The sequence below is a fragment of the Bolinopsis microptera genome, chromosome 6 (assembly GCF_026151205.1).
Source record: "Bolinopsis microptera isolate Bmic1 chromosome 6, MBARI_Bmic_1.0, whole genome shotgun sequence".
NCBI classification, from domain to species: domain Eukaryota; kingdom Metazoa; phylum Ctenophora; class Tentaculata; order Lobata; family Bolinopsidae; genus Bolinopsis; species Bolinopsis microptera.
The window spans coordinates 16,745,920-16,761,797 of NC_087077.1; the positions used below are offsets into that span (position 1 = coordinate 16,745,920).

The 15,878-nt window shown below is 37.8% G+C and overlaps 1 protein-coding gene across 5 annotated transcripts in view; it reads right to left on the bottom strand.

The window, feature by feature from the left end:
• LOC134817235 (kinesin-like protein KIF28P) overlaps positions 1–15,878 on the bottom strand; it is a 159,961-nt gene that overhangs the window by 43,314 nt on the left and 100,769 nt on the right. For all 5 annotated transcript variants that reach the window (XM_063826370.1, XM_063826373.1, XM_063826371.1 and 2 more), the window contains exons 18-19: positions 15,473–15,523; positions 7,444–7,584 (exon numbers count right to left, since the gene is read on the bottom strand). In XM_063826370.1, coding sequence (XP_063682440.1) covers positions 7,444–7,584; positions 15,473–15,523 — 192 coding nt within the window. The remainder of the gene's footprint in view (positions 1–7,443; positions 7,585–15,472; positions 15,524–15,878) is intronic.

Sequence of the window (15,878 nt, forward strand, 5' to 3'; positions counted from 1 at the left end):
CTATATAGTTGTCCTTAACATTCTGAATTTATTTCTACTGTCATAACTATTTCGGACCAGATTAATATATAATTCTTATATTCTTATCACGTAGAGCACAAGTTCAATTTATAATTGTTTTTTTTTTGTTTGCTTTTGAGAAAAATATGCAGAGTTCCTAAAAGACGCCTTCCACAAAGGATGAAGGCCTTAATTATAATATGATCGTTTAAAGAATAAAGGACGAGCCGACTAAGAATTGCTTCGATTCATTGTCAAAGTTAGAAACTAGGTTCACCCGTTCACATAATTATCGATACTAAATGTTTGTGATATTTGTATAACTTCAATGCTCCATTAAAGTTATCAATTAGAGTCTAACTACCACCTTAAGAACTGAGTCGTTTTGGAGAAATTCCACATTGGATTAATTGAAATTATTAAGAAATTCTTTGTTTTATTTTATTGTTATTATTTCCATAGTTAACATCTCAAATTACTTTCTAAGTCCCCGTTACAGTCATCGTTTATAGTTTCTTCATTTTCTAACTTTGTAATTCTTTCTTCTAGATATCTTTATTCGCTGTTTTAAATATCGTTTACTCTTAATTTCGTGACAATCTGCCAATTTTTCATATAACCGAGCAGTCTTGACGACCATACAAATACAATGCAAAACAGAGCTTGAAGTTTATCTATAACACCGTTCTGTTACTTTTAGCGTTCAAGAAAATAACCCAGAGTTACTAAACGATTAAAAAGATTAAATCAAGAGAGCCGTCAGCATGAAATCTCACGTTATCATGTGATGTTGTCATGTTGAGTCTTTGTCAATCTGTACCTGTAACTGAATGATTTGTTTGATCGGTATAGATATAGTCATCTGTATATCATCTGTATCATTCTATTGTTTTATCAAAATTTGAGGGAGAGTCCTCGAAATATAAATGGACCACTCCGGTAAGTGGACCACTCCGAAGACGTTTCTTGGTTACTATGTGACATGTGAGTTATACATTTGTTCTAAGAACGACACACTAGTTCTGGGATAATTTCTAATTTAAAGGTAGGGCCACCAACTGGCCACCACAATACGGCCACCATATGGCCACTGTACAGCCTTTTTACGGCCACTATACGACCACAAAGTTGCTTTGGTCGTTAAAAAATAGAACCCTCATAAGGGTACTATTTCTCAAAATAACTTGATTTCTGATAAAACATTGTTTGTCGTTAAATGCAATCTTTGTTAGCTTGTAAAGAGGTAGGAGAAATGTGATCAAAGTTTCAATTTCATAACTTTTACCAGTCATGACTATGATAGTACTCTAATTTCTCTAAATATTTCTTGATCTTCTGAGCTTAGGGGTTAAACGAAAGCGTCATAAAATGCTAAGCAAATTATAATCTTAGCTTTATTTTTAAGAACTACTTTAAAAAGTAGCATTGATTGAGGTCATCATAGCGTCACTTTCTTAAATTATTTGTCATAATACGGAGTTCCTTGACCCGGTTATAACTAGGATGGTTAATTAATATCCCTGATATTTAGGATGTCTTTATTAATCAGACAATATGGACCAGTGTCCAGTATCCAGTGACCACCATGTGATGATACTACACCTATAAAGTATAGTGAACCATTTTACCGTCCATTTCTAGAGAACACTCAACACATAGCCATGGAATGGACTCACCGGTTTTATTCGATTTTAGGTCGCGTACTACATATCTCCGTTTAAAGTACGGGAATTTGATTAAAATTGACAGCATATCATTTGTGAGTAGCTAACGAGCAGAAAAATCAGGAGAACTTAGAATGGCATAAGAAGATCGTTGCATCACACATAAGATCTAAGAACTTTCTGAAGTTGCTTATTACCAGCATTGATCTTATATCTTTACATTAATTAAACTTCAAGACAGTGTCATTCTTAAAGTCTGAACGAATACTTCAAAATGTTTATTCCAGAAAAGGGTCTAGTCCTCGCCACTATTCAATTCTATTTAAATTCTGTCATCAAGGTTTTCCAAACATAGCTGACTCATGACTGTACGTCTATACAACGTGTTTCATTACCAAAACAAGGACCAAAAAAAGTTTGAGCAAAATTTCTGAGAGTGAGATACTATGTACTACGAGGATGTGAATTGTGAGCAGGTTTGGTTAAGTATCGAATCCAATCCTTTTCGCTGGGTAAAATTGGTCACGTTATCTATCAACTAATTGTGCCTCGTGAGTCGTGACTACCGCTTACAATAGTTAATAGTACTATGTTTACAGTATGCACTGAAGGGGTATCCTAGGAAGTTTCTTGAACTTTTAACAGGTACCCCTCCTCATTTAACCCTCAATTAAGCTTCCTATCATTCGGCTGTGTCGACCGAGGAGATCGCATAGATCCAATGGATCCTTAGCTACTCCCTAGACTAGGCGACACTGGGATTCGAACCCTGAACCTTCTGCGCAGAAGGCGGATGCTCTAACAACTAGGCCACCTAGCCCCCTTACAATGGTTATTACAGTTTGAGAGTGCCAGTACCGCAGTGGGATCGAGAGGAAATGAAGACAGTAATTATATCCACCAGCGTGCGCTTTTTCGCATAGCGGGCTCTCACCAGCCCGCTGTCAAAGGGCCCGATATCTCTACAGCCCGCTCATGATATAGCCCGCTAACAAGTGACATTTAATTTGACCAGTAGCAATATAGCCCGGAGTTCTTTAAAATATTTTCAGTTTCTGTATCGTCTCCATGTGAAATTCTATAAGACAACAACTTACAAGTTACTTAGAACTATAGTTGAAACAGGTTTAATTCATTAACGATGAATTCAATTGCAATAATCGTACAGTGAGCTAATTAGTGTAGTTTCTGTTTCTAAATTCCCACGGCAATATGCAGTGGATGTAAAGAATGTTAAATGTATCAACTGTAAACTCTGAGCTCACCCTCTATCGGACGCTATATCAGTTGTCACGCAGTTTGCCATGATTGGCTCATAATTAACACGTGACACTGACACACTGTTACTATGGTTACCAAATTCGTGGAGACGTCCAGACTAAATTCTAAGCCGGTGATCTCTATTATAGTATCGATAATTGTTTTGTGTTTACCATTTCAGTTGTGTTTACCATTTTCATTTCACTAGTTCAGTCGATAAATCTTGAAATGTAGGCCGAAATTTTACGTGTTATTCTATTGTGTTCCCAAAAGATATTTTGCCCTGTTTTTGTTTTGAAACTGCCATTTAAATTAATGTTATGAATTTGATCTTTAACTTTCATATTAAATGTCCATGATCAGACTGTGATCTCGAGCTCTCTGGGTTACTACTTTTGATTGTCCAGTCACTCAGTAGCTGCTACAGAAACTGTAGTAACTGGTTACCCGGGTAACCCTGGTTACCCAGGTAACTGACATGATAATGACAACTAATTTGGTAGTAGAGGGCTCTGTGGCGACTGGTGGTGCTTGTTCTGGTTCCAGGGAGGGTGAGGGGAGAGAGGTAGAGAAGTATAGAGGAAGAGTAGGAGAGAAAGAGAGGGAGAGGAGGAGAGAGGGAGATAAAGAGAGAGAGGGATAGAGGGAGAGAGGGACGTAAGGAGAGTGGGAGAAGGAGAAAGGAAGATAGGGAGAGAGTGAGAGAGGGATAGAGGGAGAGAAGGAGAGAGGCCTATATTTTGATCGTTTACATTAAAATATGTACCTGAAACAATGAGCTGAAACATTGTTTGATAGCAGCCGGTTTTACGTTCTATAGTCAGTCATTTTGGCCTGTTTTACATCTTAAACCAAAAGCAACATGATTTTTTCGTAACTTTTCTGAAATCTTGTACATTAATTTTTTGTGATTGTTGCAAACTGAAGCTTCGTGATAAACACCCGCTGATGGATATACACGATATCATTCCTCACCTCGAGGGCGGCACTATCTTATTAGAAACATGTTGAAAGTAAAAGTGAAACTAAATTAAAAACGGATCTCTTGAAGAAACTTAAGACAGTAAAAACTAATATCTGTAAGAAAAAGCTCACGCTGGTGGATATAATCCACATCACCTCGACCCGCGGGCGGAAAAATCGTATAGCACTCGGGCCCGATGGGCCCTCCGTGCTATACGAAAATATGTCCTCCTCGGGCTAGCGCCCTCAGGGACATATGAAATATTGCACGCGCGTGCGCGTGCAATATTTTGTTCCGCCCGCGAGTCTCCGGTGATATGTATATATATTAGAACATGTATTAGAACATCATCGATATGTGGACCCCTATTTTACAGGATTACCCAAATCTTGACAATGTCATAAATAGCAATCTTCTGATTAGGGAAACGGCCAATATCTAATGACGACTAGCTAGATGTTATTGCAATATTCAGAACCGTTACGACCGCCTCCGCAGCTGTGTTAGATTATAGTTATAATATATTGAATATTTAAATTTAGCCGTTTTATACATTTAACTTTAGATAAAACTTGTCAAAAATGTAAGGTTTTGCTTGCCCAGTTGCTCAATGGGTGTTTTAAACCTAGTTACTACACATTATAGGTGCTATTTTATCGCTAAATGATGTGCGTTGTGCAGTGTAAAAATATATTATATAATACGCAACTTATCACAGTTTGGGGCACTCTGTCTCTTTCGACACTATTATCGTATTATATATTCAGTTAATTATCCCAAGACCCAAGTTATAACTCAATAACTTGGGATTATTATGGACGTGTCTCTAGGAACATTATTATATAATTAGATTTTACCTTCCAAATATTTATCACTAAGTCGACAGACCAAGCTGTTGAACAGCTGCATTAGATTATGATTACCATGTTAACAGCTAAAATATATTAACATAATATTATTCATTCATTCATCTGGTGGGTCAGCATGGTCCATTCTCATTCAGCTCACTGAATCAAGGCAGTAAGGTAGTAGTGTCAAAAGTCGGGGTGAGATGTGCCGAGAGCAGGAATTGAACCCACGACCTCCCGAAAACCATTCAGGTGCTATACCATTAAGGGGTCCGGGACTCTAGGGCGTAAGACTCTAGGGCGTAAGGCTTCAACCCTAACCCTAACCCTAACCCTAACCCTAACCCTAACCCTAACCCTAACCCTAACCCTAACCCTAACCCTAACCCTAACCCTAACCCTAACCCTAACCCTAACCCTAACCCTAACCCTAACCCTAACCCTAACCCTAACCCTAACCCTAACCCTAACCCTAACCCTAACCCTAACCCTAACCCTAACCCTAACCCTAACCCTAACCCTAACCCTAACCCTAACCCTAACCCTAACCCTAACCCTAACCCTAACCCTAACCCTAACCCTAACCCTAACCAGCCGTAGACTCTCACGCCGTAGAGTCTTACGCCGTAGAGTCCGGACCCCACCATTAAGCTATCTTGCCGACAACTCAATTCCAACAATTCACTAATTGAAACGCAAAGTGTAAAACTATTTAAGGGGAACTCTCACTTTTTCAGCACTTTTATAATGATATGGTTTCACAATATCCAGGCTGGATACCGTACGTGTAAACTTGCATTGTTGAGAGGTTGATTGTTTCCTGATGGTCTGATATAGTTGCCTGGTCAGTTTCCGTCAACGTTCTTTTTCTTGGCTATAGCCGTACAATTTCTCTGGCTTCGACTTGGCAAATACTTCTATTCAAATATCTTATAAGTTGCCACACTTTGTAAATTGTGGCCAAATTTAGTGCTTTCCGGTGTTTATTGTTTAATCACACCTGCTTTTAAATCCCAAATGCTTTTAAATCGCACCTTTTTTACGCAAATATATAATATTAACTTCAAATACAGAAGTTTCATTATCAAAATTTACTGTAAGACTAGACGTTTACTTAATGAAGGATCATGGATTATTAATTAGCGCGTTATATTTATTAATACTTACCACGCGGCACGCGTTCCTTTTAGAAAATGTTAAATTTAGTCACATGTATCACAATCTACTTGATACAAAGTACACAAATATTTTGGGGTCAAACTTTCACATATTATTATACCGGAAGTGCAACCGAATCGCCGATCCAGGAATGTTCAAAAAATTAGGATTTTGTAACTTCGTTTATGAAAGGTTTTAGAAGTAAGCAACATACAAAAATTACCGGAATGAGTGTGGGTGAGTCAAGGTTTCAAGGTCCCAAACCCTTTAGTTTGCGAGCTATAAAAGCCAAACAATGTGACCCGAAACCAACAAAACTTAAGATTTTGTAAATTACCGTGGAACAAGGGGGTTTTCTCAGTAATGTGATGTTAATGATATTGTGTATATCATTAACATCACAGAATGCTGTTTTAAGCAGTATATAGAACATGTTTACCAGGTCCATGATAACATATAGTTAATATAGACCACTTCCAGTGACTAACCGGACATTAATCTTAAGGATGTGCTCCCATCACAGCTATAAGTAGTCATCCGTAGAAAAGCGAATAGGATTAGCCCATTGTAGCTTTTTCTTCTATTATATAATATAGAGCAGTTGGTAGGAATAGCCCACAGCTGTTCCCTGTCTTTTATTAACAGCCCCAAGCACTATAAGATCTGGGAGTGCGAGGCTGTCAGGCTCCTAGTTAGCAATTATTGTGTAAACTATAGCCACTCAAGAGAAAACTTAAGAAATTTTGAAAGGGTTGTTAAAGTTATACAACACTAGATAAATGAAGTCATAGAATCGTAAATTCTTGGGTTTGGAATTTTGTTTGCGTTTTACTCGAAAAATGAAGGGTTTCGGACATTGAAACCTTGATTAGGCCCCACTAACATGCTCATTCGGGTGATTACTGATCATTTGTTGTTGTTGTTGTTGTTTTTTAACCAATCTGGTTCCGAAACACTCATGACTCGCCGCATGTGGTTCGTGAGCTTCTCAAACCCTTCATAAGCGAAGTTAAAATTCTTAAATTTGTTCGGTTTCACGACACATTTTTTGGCTTTTAAGGGGACCGGGGGGGGGGGGGGGGGGGTCTTCGTCAAAATTATCTCGAAATTGATTTCATAGTTGTTTCTGGTAGAGGGGAGTGATATCTATCAACTGCTTTTGGTCCGATGGAAAAATATTGTTCCTAGACGAAATTAGCGCCGTTCAAAGGTCAGCGCTTATGTGTAATTGTATTGCGCAAGCGATTTACAATCCTGATTTCAAGACCCCCCGGCCCCCTTAAATCGAAAAACAAGGGGTTTGTGACCCTAAAACATTGACTCGCTTACGTACGTTAATAATATAGATATGACATTCGTTGAATTTATGCGACAGGTAATATAACTACTTTGTTAAGTTATATTGCTTCAACCTGTCAAAGAATCGTTTAAGACTGTAAAACGAGGGGGGGGGGGGGTATTAAGGATGGGATAAGTAATCCGTATTGGTAGTTGTTAAGCTACATAGGTTTGTTCCTGTTAATATAACATAAAATGTTAATTAACTTACAGCGGGTACTGACTCCCAAGATTCGTCACCCTCCACAAACTGTTGGTACATTTCCTCCATCTTATACTTGCGAGAGATGAAGTCTTCACGTGACAGGAGGTAGGAACAGGAAGTCAGGTACGAGAACATGCTCACCATCGCCTGAAATATTTCATTGTGTTCAAACGAGAACTTTCATACTTAACCGCAATTAGTTTTATTCAGATTGATATCTAATGTACTCTGTTTTTGAGCAGTTGCCAACAAAGCAGAATTGCGGATAAAAATGACCCCGTCGAGCTAGAACATGCCAAATTTTCCGAAGCATCTTCTCAACCGCAAACTGAGGTTTCTTGGCGTTGAGTTCCACGAGAAGAAAATTCTTGTTACATGATCAACCCGCCACTTAAATTTATTAATTTAATGTTAATTTATGAAGAGTCATGACGTCAAGGGAAACGTGATTTAACTTTCATTCAATAAAATGAACTTTACTTCGTCTTGTACAAGTTTGTTATTGTAAGACTACAGGTATATGATAGGTCGGCAGACGATGTAACAATTTACTTTTAATTTTTTAAACCGTTAACTTTCTGAAATATGCAAATTCAATTTTACAGAATAGTTATTTATGAACTTGGTAACTATAAACCGCACGGATCGATGGTTCATTGACCGTAATATCATAATCTTTATTTTTCGATGATTTAGTCCTTTTTTGCTCCTTTTTTCTTAGTTACTAGTGGACCTATAAGAAAACTGCTTAATACCATTGACAAATATTTAACATTCCGTGATTTTATGAGTTTTCTGAAATATGTAAATTCAATTGAACAGTTAACGATCATTTATGAACATAGAAGCTAACCGCACGGTACTTCGTGATATAGATATAATATCCTTTTCATTTCGATAATTTAGTCCTTTTTTTGCTCATTTTGTCTTAGTTGAAGGGCTTATAATTAGTATTATATAAGAAAACTGCTCACCACATTCAACCCCATTTAACAACCACTAGAGTGCTGGCGAAGAGCCAGCTACAATCACTACATCCTCCACAATACAGTTATTATGGTGGCGAGGATCAGATGTCAGGAATCAGGTGTCTAGATTGGAAACTTTGAGTTCAGACTTGGACACCGACTGCGCCAGGTATCAAGGGGGCCATGCACTACAATGGAACACGGTACGACAGTGAATACTACAGCGGAATACGGTACGGTACGGCACTACACACCCAAAAGGGAGGACAATACCGTGGAATCACTGGACAGTGGACACTCACATAAATTCTATGTTTGAATTTATTTCTCTTAGACTGCTCCTCTCCCATCATTAAAGCTGAAACATGTTCATTTTATATCTGGCTGAGATAAAGTTCTATCAAGCTACAGATACTAAGATGAGCCATGAATCTTGATTTCTTATTTTGCAGCTCTGTTAACGTGACATAACGGCTCTGTGTACGTGACATCTAGAACCTAGAGAGTCAAATATATATTCGTCTAGAACAAATGTACAAAAGGGGCGCAAATTACCAAATGTGGCCACTGGACAAGATTCAAATAGCTCTTTAGGGAGAGTGAGTGTTGAACACTCGGCTTTGTAAAGGAGCCTCGTGAGCTGCAAAACCTGACTAGGAGCTCATACTTCATATTCATAAGTTCATATTATAGTTATGAATATTGAATGATATTCGGGGTTCACCATCTTTTGTTATCAAGAACAAGCAACTCTTGCTTGAACAGATTAATGACCTTTGCTGTGATGCCCTATACTACTACAAATCCGTCGTTGTGTAGCAACTAACAGAGCGAAGTTCACCAACCCCATTAATTCACCACTCCACCAGCTAACTTTCTGTTGAACGAGCTGTTTGGTTATATCCTACAACTTTGCTCAGGATACGATATAAGGAGCTGGAATAAAGGCCCAGTTGTATTCTCAACAGAGCTGTACCGTCCAACCAAGTCCCAAATGTTAATCATCCTGGCAGTATAAGTGGTGATTTCGTCAGAGCTCTAGCCTTGAAAACGTTAGTATTCGAGCCACGCTCAAAGATTCCCCGCTCCCTCTTCTAATCACATAATCGCTCATTATATAACAATGGGCTAAACAATACTATTAGTATTCCCCATTATAATACACTCTCCCTGTCTTTACCCCGTTATTTGAAACTTTAGCTTCAAGTTAAAGGAGAGACATCAAAAGAAAAGCTGTTGAAAGATAGTATTTGTAGTGTTTTTTATAAGAGTTGTATCGATTAGATATAGACGGGGCCCGGTCGCAACAACCGGTTCCAAACAAATATTCATTACTTCTCAGCATATTATCATTATTACAGTTTATCTTTGCTTTCTTATTTTTTCTTCATTTTATCACAAAAATCACAGAGACTCTCTGGTAGTCTAAAAGTTATATCTGCTTTATCTACAATATGTGCAATATAATGTGCAATATGTGCAATGTGTGAAATATGTGCAATATGTGCAATATGTGCAATATGTGCAATAATCTGATATAATCATGTACTATGATATACTTTGTGTACGATGAGCCTCAGTTGAATCATCCATATTTGTGGACCCCATTAATAAGCTCCAATAATTGTTTCGTCAGACCCCCTGTGAAGTGTGAATGATCTCCAGCAGCGCCGTCTTGATTGGAGATCTGTAGTCTGTACATGTTGTTCATACTTGCTTCGTAAAAGAACATCGGGGGCAACAGTCGAGGGGGAGTACTATCTCCGTGCTGGAAGTCGATGAATTGATTTTACAGAAACTGCTTGCTATGTATTTGATCTGGAAACTTCAGACTTGGAATATAACTGACCAACGTGGAGCATCTTCATATTTGTATAGATAAATCTGCCACGCACACACTTCTTAGCACGTGCTGCCGCGAAGCCGTGCTGCCGCGAAGACGACCAGCCGTGCAGCGGTGGATTGCCACGAAATTGGTCTCTTGACGTGGGACAAATATTATCATTATATGCATCGGATATTCAACAGATAAATGGTTCCAGTAATATGTTTTAAACTTTGTGTTTATATACAGACGAACATAGTGCTCTTTTATAACCAGTGAGATGGATTAAATAGTTTTATATATTTATACCAAAAAGAGCACATTCTCGGCACAGGATCAGTTTGGGCTCTGTGTCTTCACCAACCAATTATAAGTTATTTGTTACTTCTTATCTTTCTGTTCATGCTTTCTGACCCGAATTATTTGTTTTGGTCAATATACGTCGTTTCATTTCAGTATAACTGAAGACCTAGTAATTTATTGTTGATTATGACAGTTCTGCGACGGTCGTTCTGATCACATTATACCCATCGGCCATCATTCACTATAAAATGAGCATCCAACTGTCTGTTTCCTGCACAGGTAAAATATTAATTCAATATCTGGAGCAATTATATCTTAACTGTTGCGTTTTGTTTCTAGAAAATAACGTAATAAACGTACTTCCAGCAATTGAAGTGATTTTCTAATGTTCAGTCTCCAGCTCCATCAACTTCCAGGTTAAGTTCCATTTCATTCAATCCCAATACTATAATCATCAACTTCATGTCTTCTGAATCTCGTGTCCGTTTCTTAGATACAGGGTGATCCCTCGTGCACCATTTCCTCAATTGACTCAAGAACCACGTGTATCAGAGCTTCAATCTCATATTAATTCCGTCCTCATGATTATTCGCTTTAAATTTGGGAACATTATTCTTAATATGGTTCTCATGCAGTTTGAGTCTTGAAGTTCTAGACCACAAGGGTGTCCTGTAAATAATGGTTGTTCTATTTTCTTTGAACACAAAGCCATTTGCAGGTGGTTGTGAGTCGGATTTATGATTATCCATATGCATATAATATAATATATTCAGCCACCGAATATATCGTCCACCGAATATCCCATGATTCGGTCGACCGAATACATTCGACAGAGTTGAACTTTAGGGTTTATCGAACTATAACAGTAATAGTATACGTGTCGAACTAGAGTAAGTGTGCCGGAACGTTTGCGGAGTAAAATATGCAATCGAAACCCTACCCCACCTTCATGGATAAATTACCAATTTTGTAAAAGATCCCACAATTTTTGAGACAATTCCACAATTCCCCTGGATTGACGTCACTCTATAATTGATTCACTTTGTAAAACGTAAAACGTTCATTAAACCAGAACAGCACTTATATAACACCCTCGTAGGCGTCCCTTGCAGACTGCAAAGAGGCCACTTTAAATTTGTAACACGTTCCATTGATCTAGGGTTAAATTGCGTGCTTGTACAGTTGTAATGACCCTGGACCCTGCGGTCATTAGGAAAGTTCGCACCAGATGGACCACGTTTTTCCAAATTTAACTTTAGAAGATTGTCACAGGAATAACTTTTAAGATAGGCATATGATATTTCTATTATAGTTCAACTAATTGAGTTTCTGGATTCATTTATTGTTGATGCGCGGCGTTACATTGGTCAAATAATTTAAATCGTCAATTTTTACCATCCCACTCATTCATAAAAAAACATAGTATGTAAATATGTTGCACTTTTTTCCAGTCACACTTTTCACTGAAAAGAATTAATGGTACAAGTACATTGTAGGGAAAATTGATCGTGCGTGGTTTAACCGCGGCGAAATTCTTGTTAAATCATATTTGAATAATAAGTATAACGTGTATCAAAGTATCCTGTGACCTAAAATACATGAGATGGATGCTCTACTAGGTCGAAGGAAGGCACAGTCGACCCCTTTTTTCCTTTTAATGGAGGGTAAAGTGTTGAGTAAGGCTAACATATCATTTCTAATTTTTGAATTATGTTTGAACAATAACGTCCTTTAAACTCTCCTTTGACCTGGTATACATTATATGGATACTTTAGGTTGATGGTAGACTCCACCTACCTTATCTGTCTTTTGATGAAAGATAAAACAAGGCTTACTATCAAGGTTTTGTTCATTACTATTTACTTGTTCTACTGCTTCTTTGGACTAGCCCTTCAAATTGTTTCTGTCTAACCTGTATTCATGAATAGTAAATACAGGTTTTGGGAAGTGAGATTGAGGCTAACTCCTTTCACGTTTATCGTAATATTTAACAAGTGATAGTTTTAATGTTGAATGCTTTTATTTACTTTGAGATTTAATTTGTTAATCTGTTAGCCCGAATTTCGCCTCCCGGAGAGAGGGTAGCCTTAATCCAACCCCACATAAGTTATAATAAAGTCTCAATTTCGCTCCCTCAAAAGGTGTGTAGCCTCATTTTCACCTCGAACATTTAAAGCTTAGATCTCGATCAAGTATAATCACTATGGACCATACTTGCAACTTGGATATCATGGACGTAACATGAGAAAGTTCTTTTTGAAAAGTGATGAGGCTAATTCGTTAGCCTCAATTGTCCCTCGCAGTTCAATCACTCCGACTGAGTCTAGTGAGTGAGCTTATAGGAGGTCACGTCAAACGATATTTTAGGGGTGTTTCTAATGACCAGGGTCTAATACACTGTTTAAGTCATCCTGCAAGTAACTAAGTTAAATCATTAACCTTACAAAGGTCCCAGCAAAACCAATTGGCCCTACATGTTATTTATGGTAATTTAAAAGTACAAGCCAGCTACTAGTTGTGGATCACGGCGTCTTGGGGCTCACAAACTTAGAGTAAACCGAGTGCGTTACAGAGTGCTCCATTAAAAGCACAAAACTACTTCTATAATCGTTCATTTGTCCATGTGTCCATCAGAACTAGAAGTATCTCAGTATCTTATGGCGGGAGGGAAGAGGGGGAGGGGTTGGAGTTTAACGCCAAATTAACTGGTCAGTGGTCGATTCTGCAAGCTCACTGTTCCAACGACATAACCATAAGAACTGTGCAAAAGGTTACAAATACAAATAGACTCATCTAATGACAGGAAGGGGTGTTAAGTTTAACTAGTCTCATTGTTGTCAGTTGTCACAGAACAAATATTGCATCACCTGTTTTACCCATGTCTGCTGAACAATACCATAATAGACTATCAACGTCAGAACGTGCCCAAAGCACCAAAACCGACAGCTATGTTAAACGAATAGAATCTCCAATAAAGCAAGAATAACTACCACTACCATGGTACCACCTTGAAAATAATATCACCCTGGTCATGGCGAGTTTAACCCAATAAAGACTCGGGAACAACCAGTTCAGAGAAATCACGTTAGTTTTACTTGGCTTTCACAGATGCTAGTTATAAAATACGTAATAAAAGTTATCTTGCTGTCAAATCTCACTACCGAACCTGATAACTGGAATTATATATAGTTAAGTGGGTATGGTAAATGTTATGGTGGTAGTGGATCTAGATTCCCTTGATGATCTTAGTTCATGCACCACTCTAGAGAGGAGCTAGCACTATTTAGAGGACGCGTTGGAACACGGCCCTGCGTAGTCATTCCCTTCCTATTTAACTGTATAATTCTACCGCATAAACCATTTGGACGTCTGAAATAGATGTCTGCTCTAGCAATTTCTCTCTCAGGGTTCTACACTATTTGCACCCTTTCTACCTCTACCGCCATTTAATGAGGAGTGCTACTTCCGCTGGAATTTTATTTCACTCTAAAACAATGCGTGGAATTAGAAAGGCCACGTGGTTGTCCTCTAATCTCGTGGGATATTACCTACCACGAAGTCCAGGGGTGATATATATATACCAGTACCTTTTCCACGTTACTCAGTATTGTGAAGTCGATTGTAGCAATCTTATCTATTCTTATGTACGTTATCTTATCTTATCTAATATCTATATGTTATCATTATGCCATTACTAAAGTTCCAGATCAAATGAGGTTTTGATACACCAGGATCACTTTAGCTTGCTATCCAATACGCAAGGAAAGTAGAGTCATTGACATTTTCCTATTGATTTTCAGTGATGTTCTGTTGTCATTTCGGTCATGAACTCAGCCTTGGAGTTGGAGTCGTTCATATCTGGGATATATTTGGGTGTTGGTTCTCGACTCCCCACCTTCAGCATGTGCCACTGAAGCTAATGGATCAATTGTTTTGTAATTTCGCCTTGAGTCAATTCTGTTCCTGATGGAAAAGGAATTGTATCTTTATCAGATTATTTCGATTATGTAGCTATGTCATACTCGACACATCCCACAACACTTACCATCATCCTTGATTACACATTCTGATTCCACCGGCATCCTCCCATAGGACTCAGGACTGCCATACCCCAGAGGTAGGCAAAGCATCCACATGCTATCCTCTCGTGGGCCATCCAGGCCCATCCTTTAAAAAAAATGTTTTTAAAATTACTCGGTATATTCTGTGAAATCCAGTGAATCTTGGCAGTGATTATTTTTCACCCAACTTATATTTATTGTGAATTGCTGACGGTTGCCATGTTGTGATTCTCTGAGCAACACCTAACACGGTAGTATTTGGATATCGGGAGATTATTTCACCCCGACGATAACAAAGTATTGCTTAACCTTTCCCTCTCTTATCTTGGTGAGATTTGGCTACCGGTGGGTGAATAATCACTGATCTGCGTCTGTTAAAATATGGCTGTAATCTTTTAATCGGTTTCGTCATGGATATAAATTCAGGAAGAATACAAATATTTATAAATTACTGGTTTCAAGCATGAATACAATACAACAAGATACAAGGGCAGGTCTCTCCCGCAAGTTGGGATGGCCTTACTTTTCAGTAACCCTAAGCCACTCTGTACCAAGGCACTATACTAGTATACTAGCTGTAGGGGGGTTAGTCCTACGAGACAGGGAGTGTGTATCACCAGCCGAAGCTGTTACAAATCACAGCTTGATAACTGGCCGAGCATGAATGGTGATTGAATATTCACAGGGCAGCATCTTTAATGCAATATCCCATTTTGCTAGATCCTTTAGTCGTTCTAAGTTCAGTTTCTCGCGCAAAACGCAGTTATTGCCTATATTTGCGCGATAAAACCTTGAAATACCAAGATAAACATTTATAATCTAACTACAATGTTTGAAGTTGCCGGCCGGCATTGTACCTATTTGCAAAAATAACTTACCTTTTTCCTTCGTTTCCCCTCTTCGGGCATTATAACGATATCGAACTTCACCTGAAAATATAACGGGTATTAACATGATAAATCCTATTCGAAAGTTAATTTCGAAGTCAAATAGTTTCTATAACTTGAATCATATAACAATTTGTTATTAATAACAAATTGTTTAACAAAAAAAAATCAAATACTAATTAGTATTTGATTTTTTTTTCTTCATGTTTAGCAGATTTATACACATTCATATATTTATACGTATATATATATATATATAAATATAAATATCTATAAACGATATAGAAATTATAAACAGAAATTATAAATGATAATTTATTAAGTTATTATAAATGATTTGTTAAGTTATTATAAATGATTTATTAAGTTATTATAAATGATTATCTCAATTTAACGT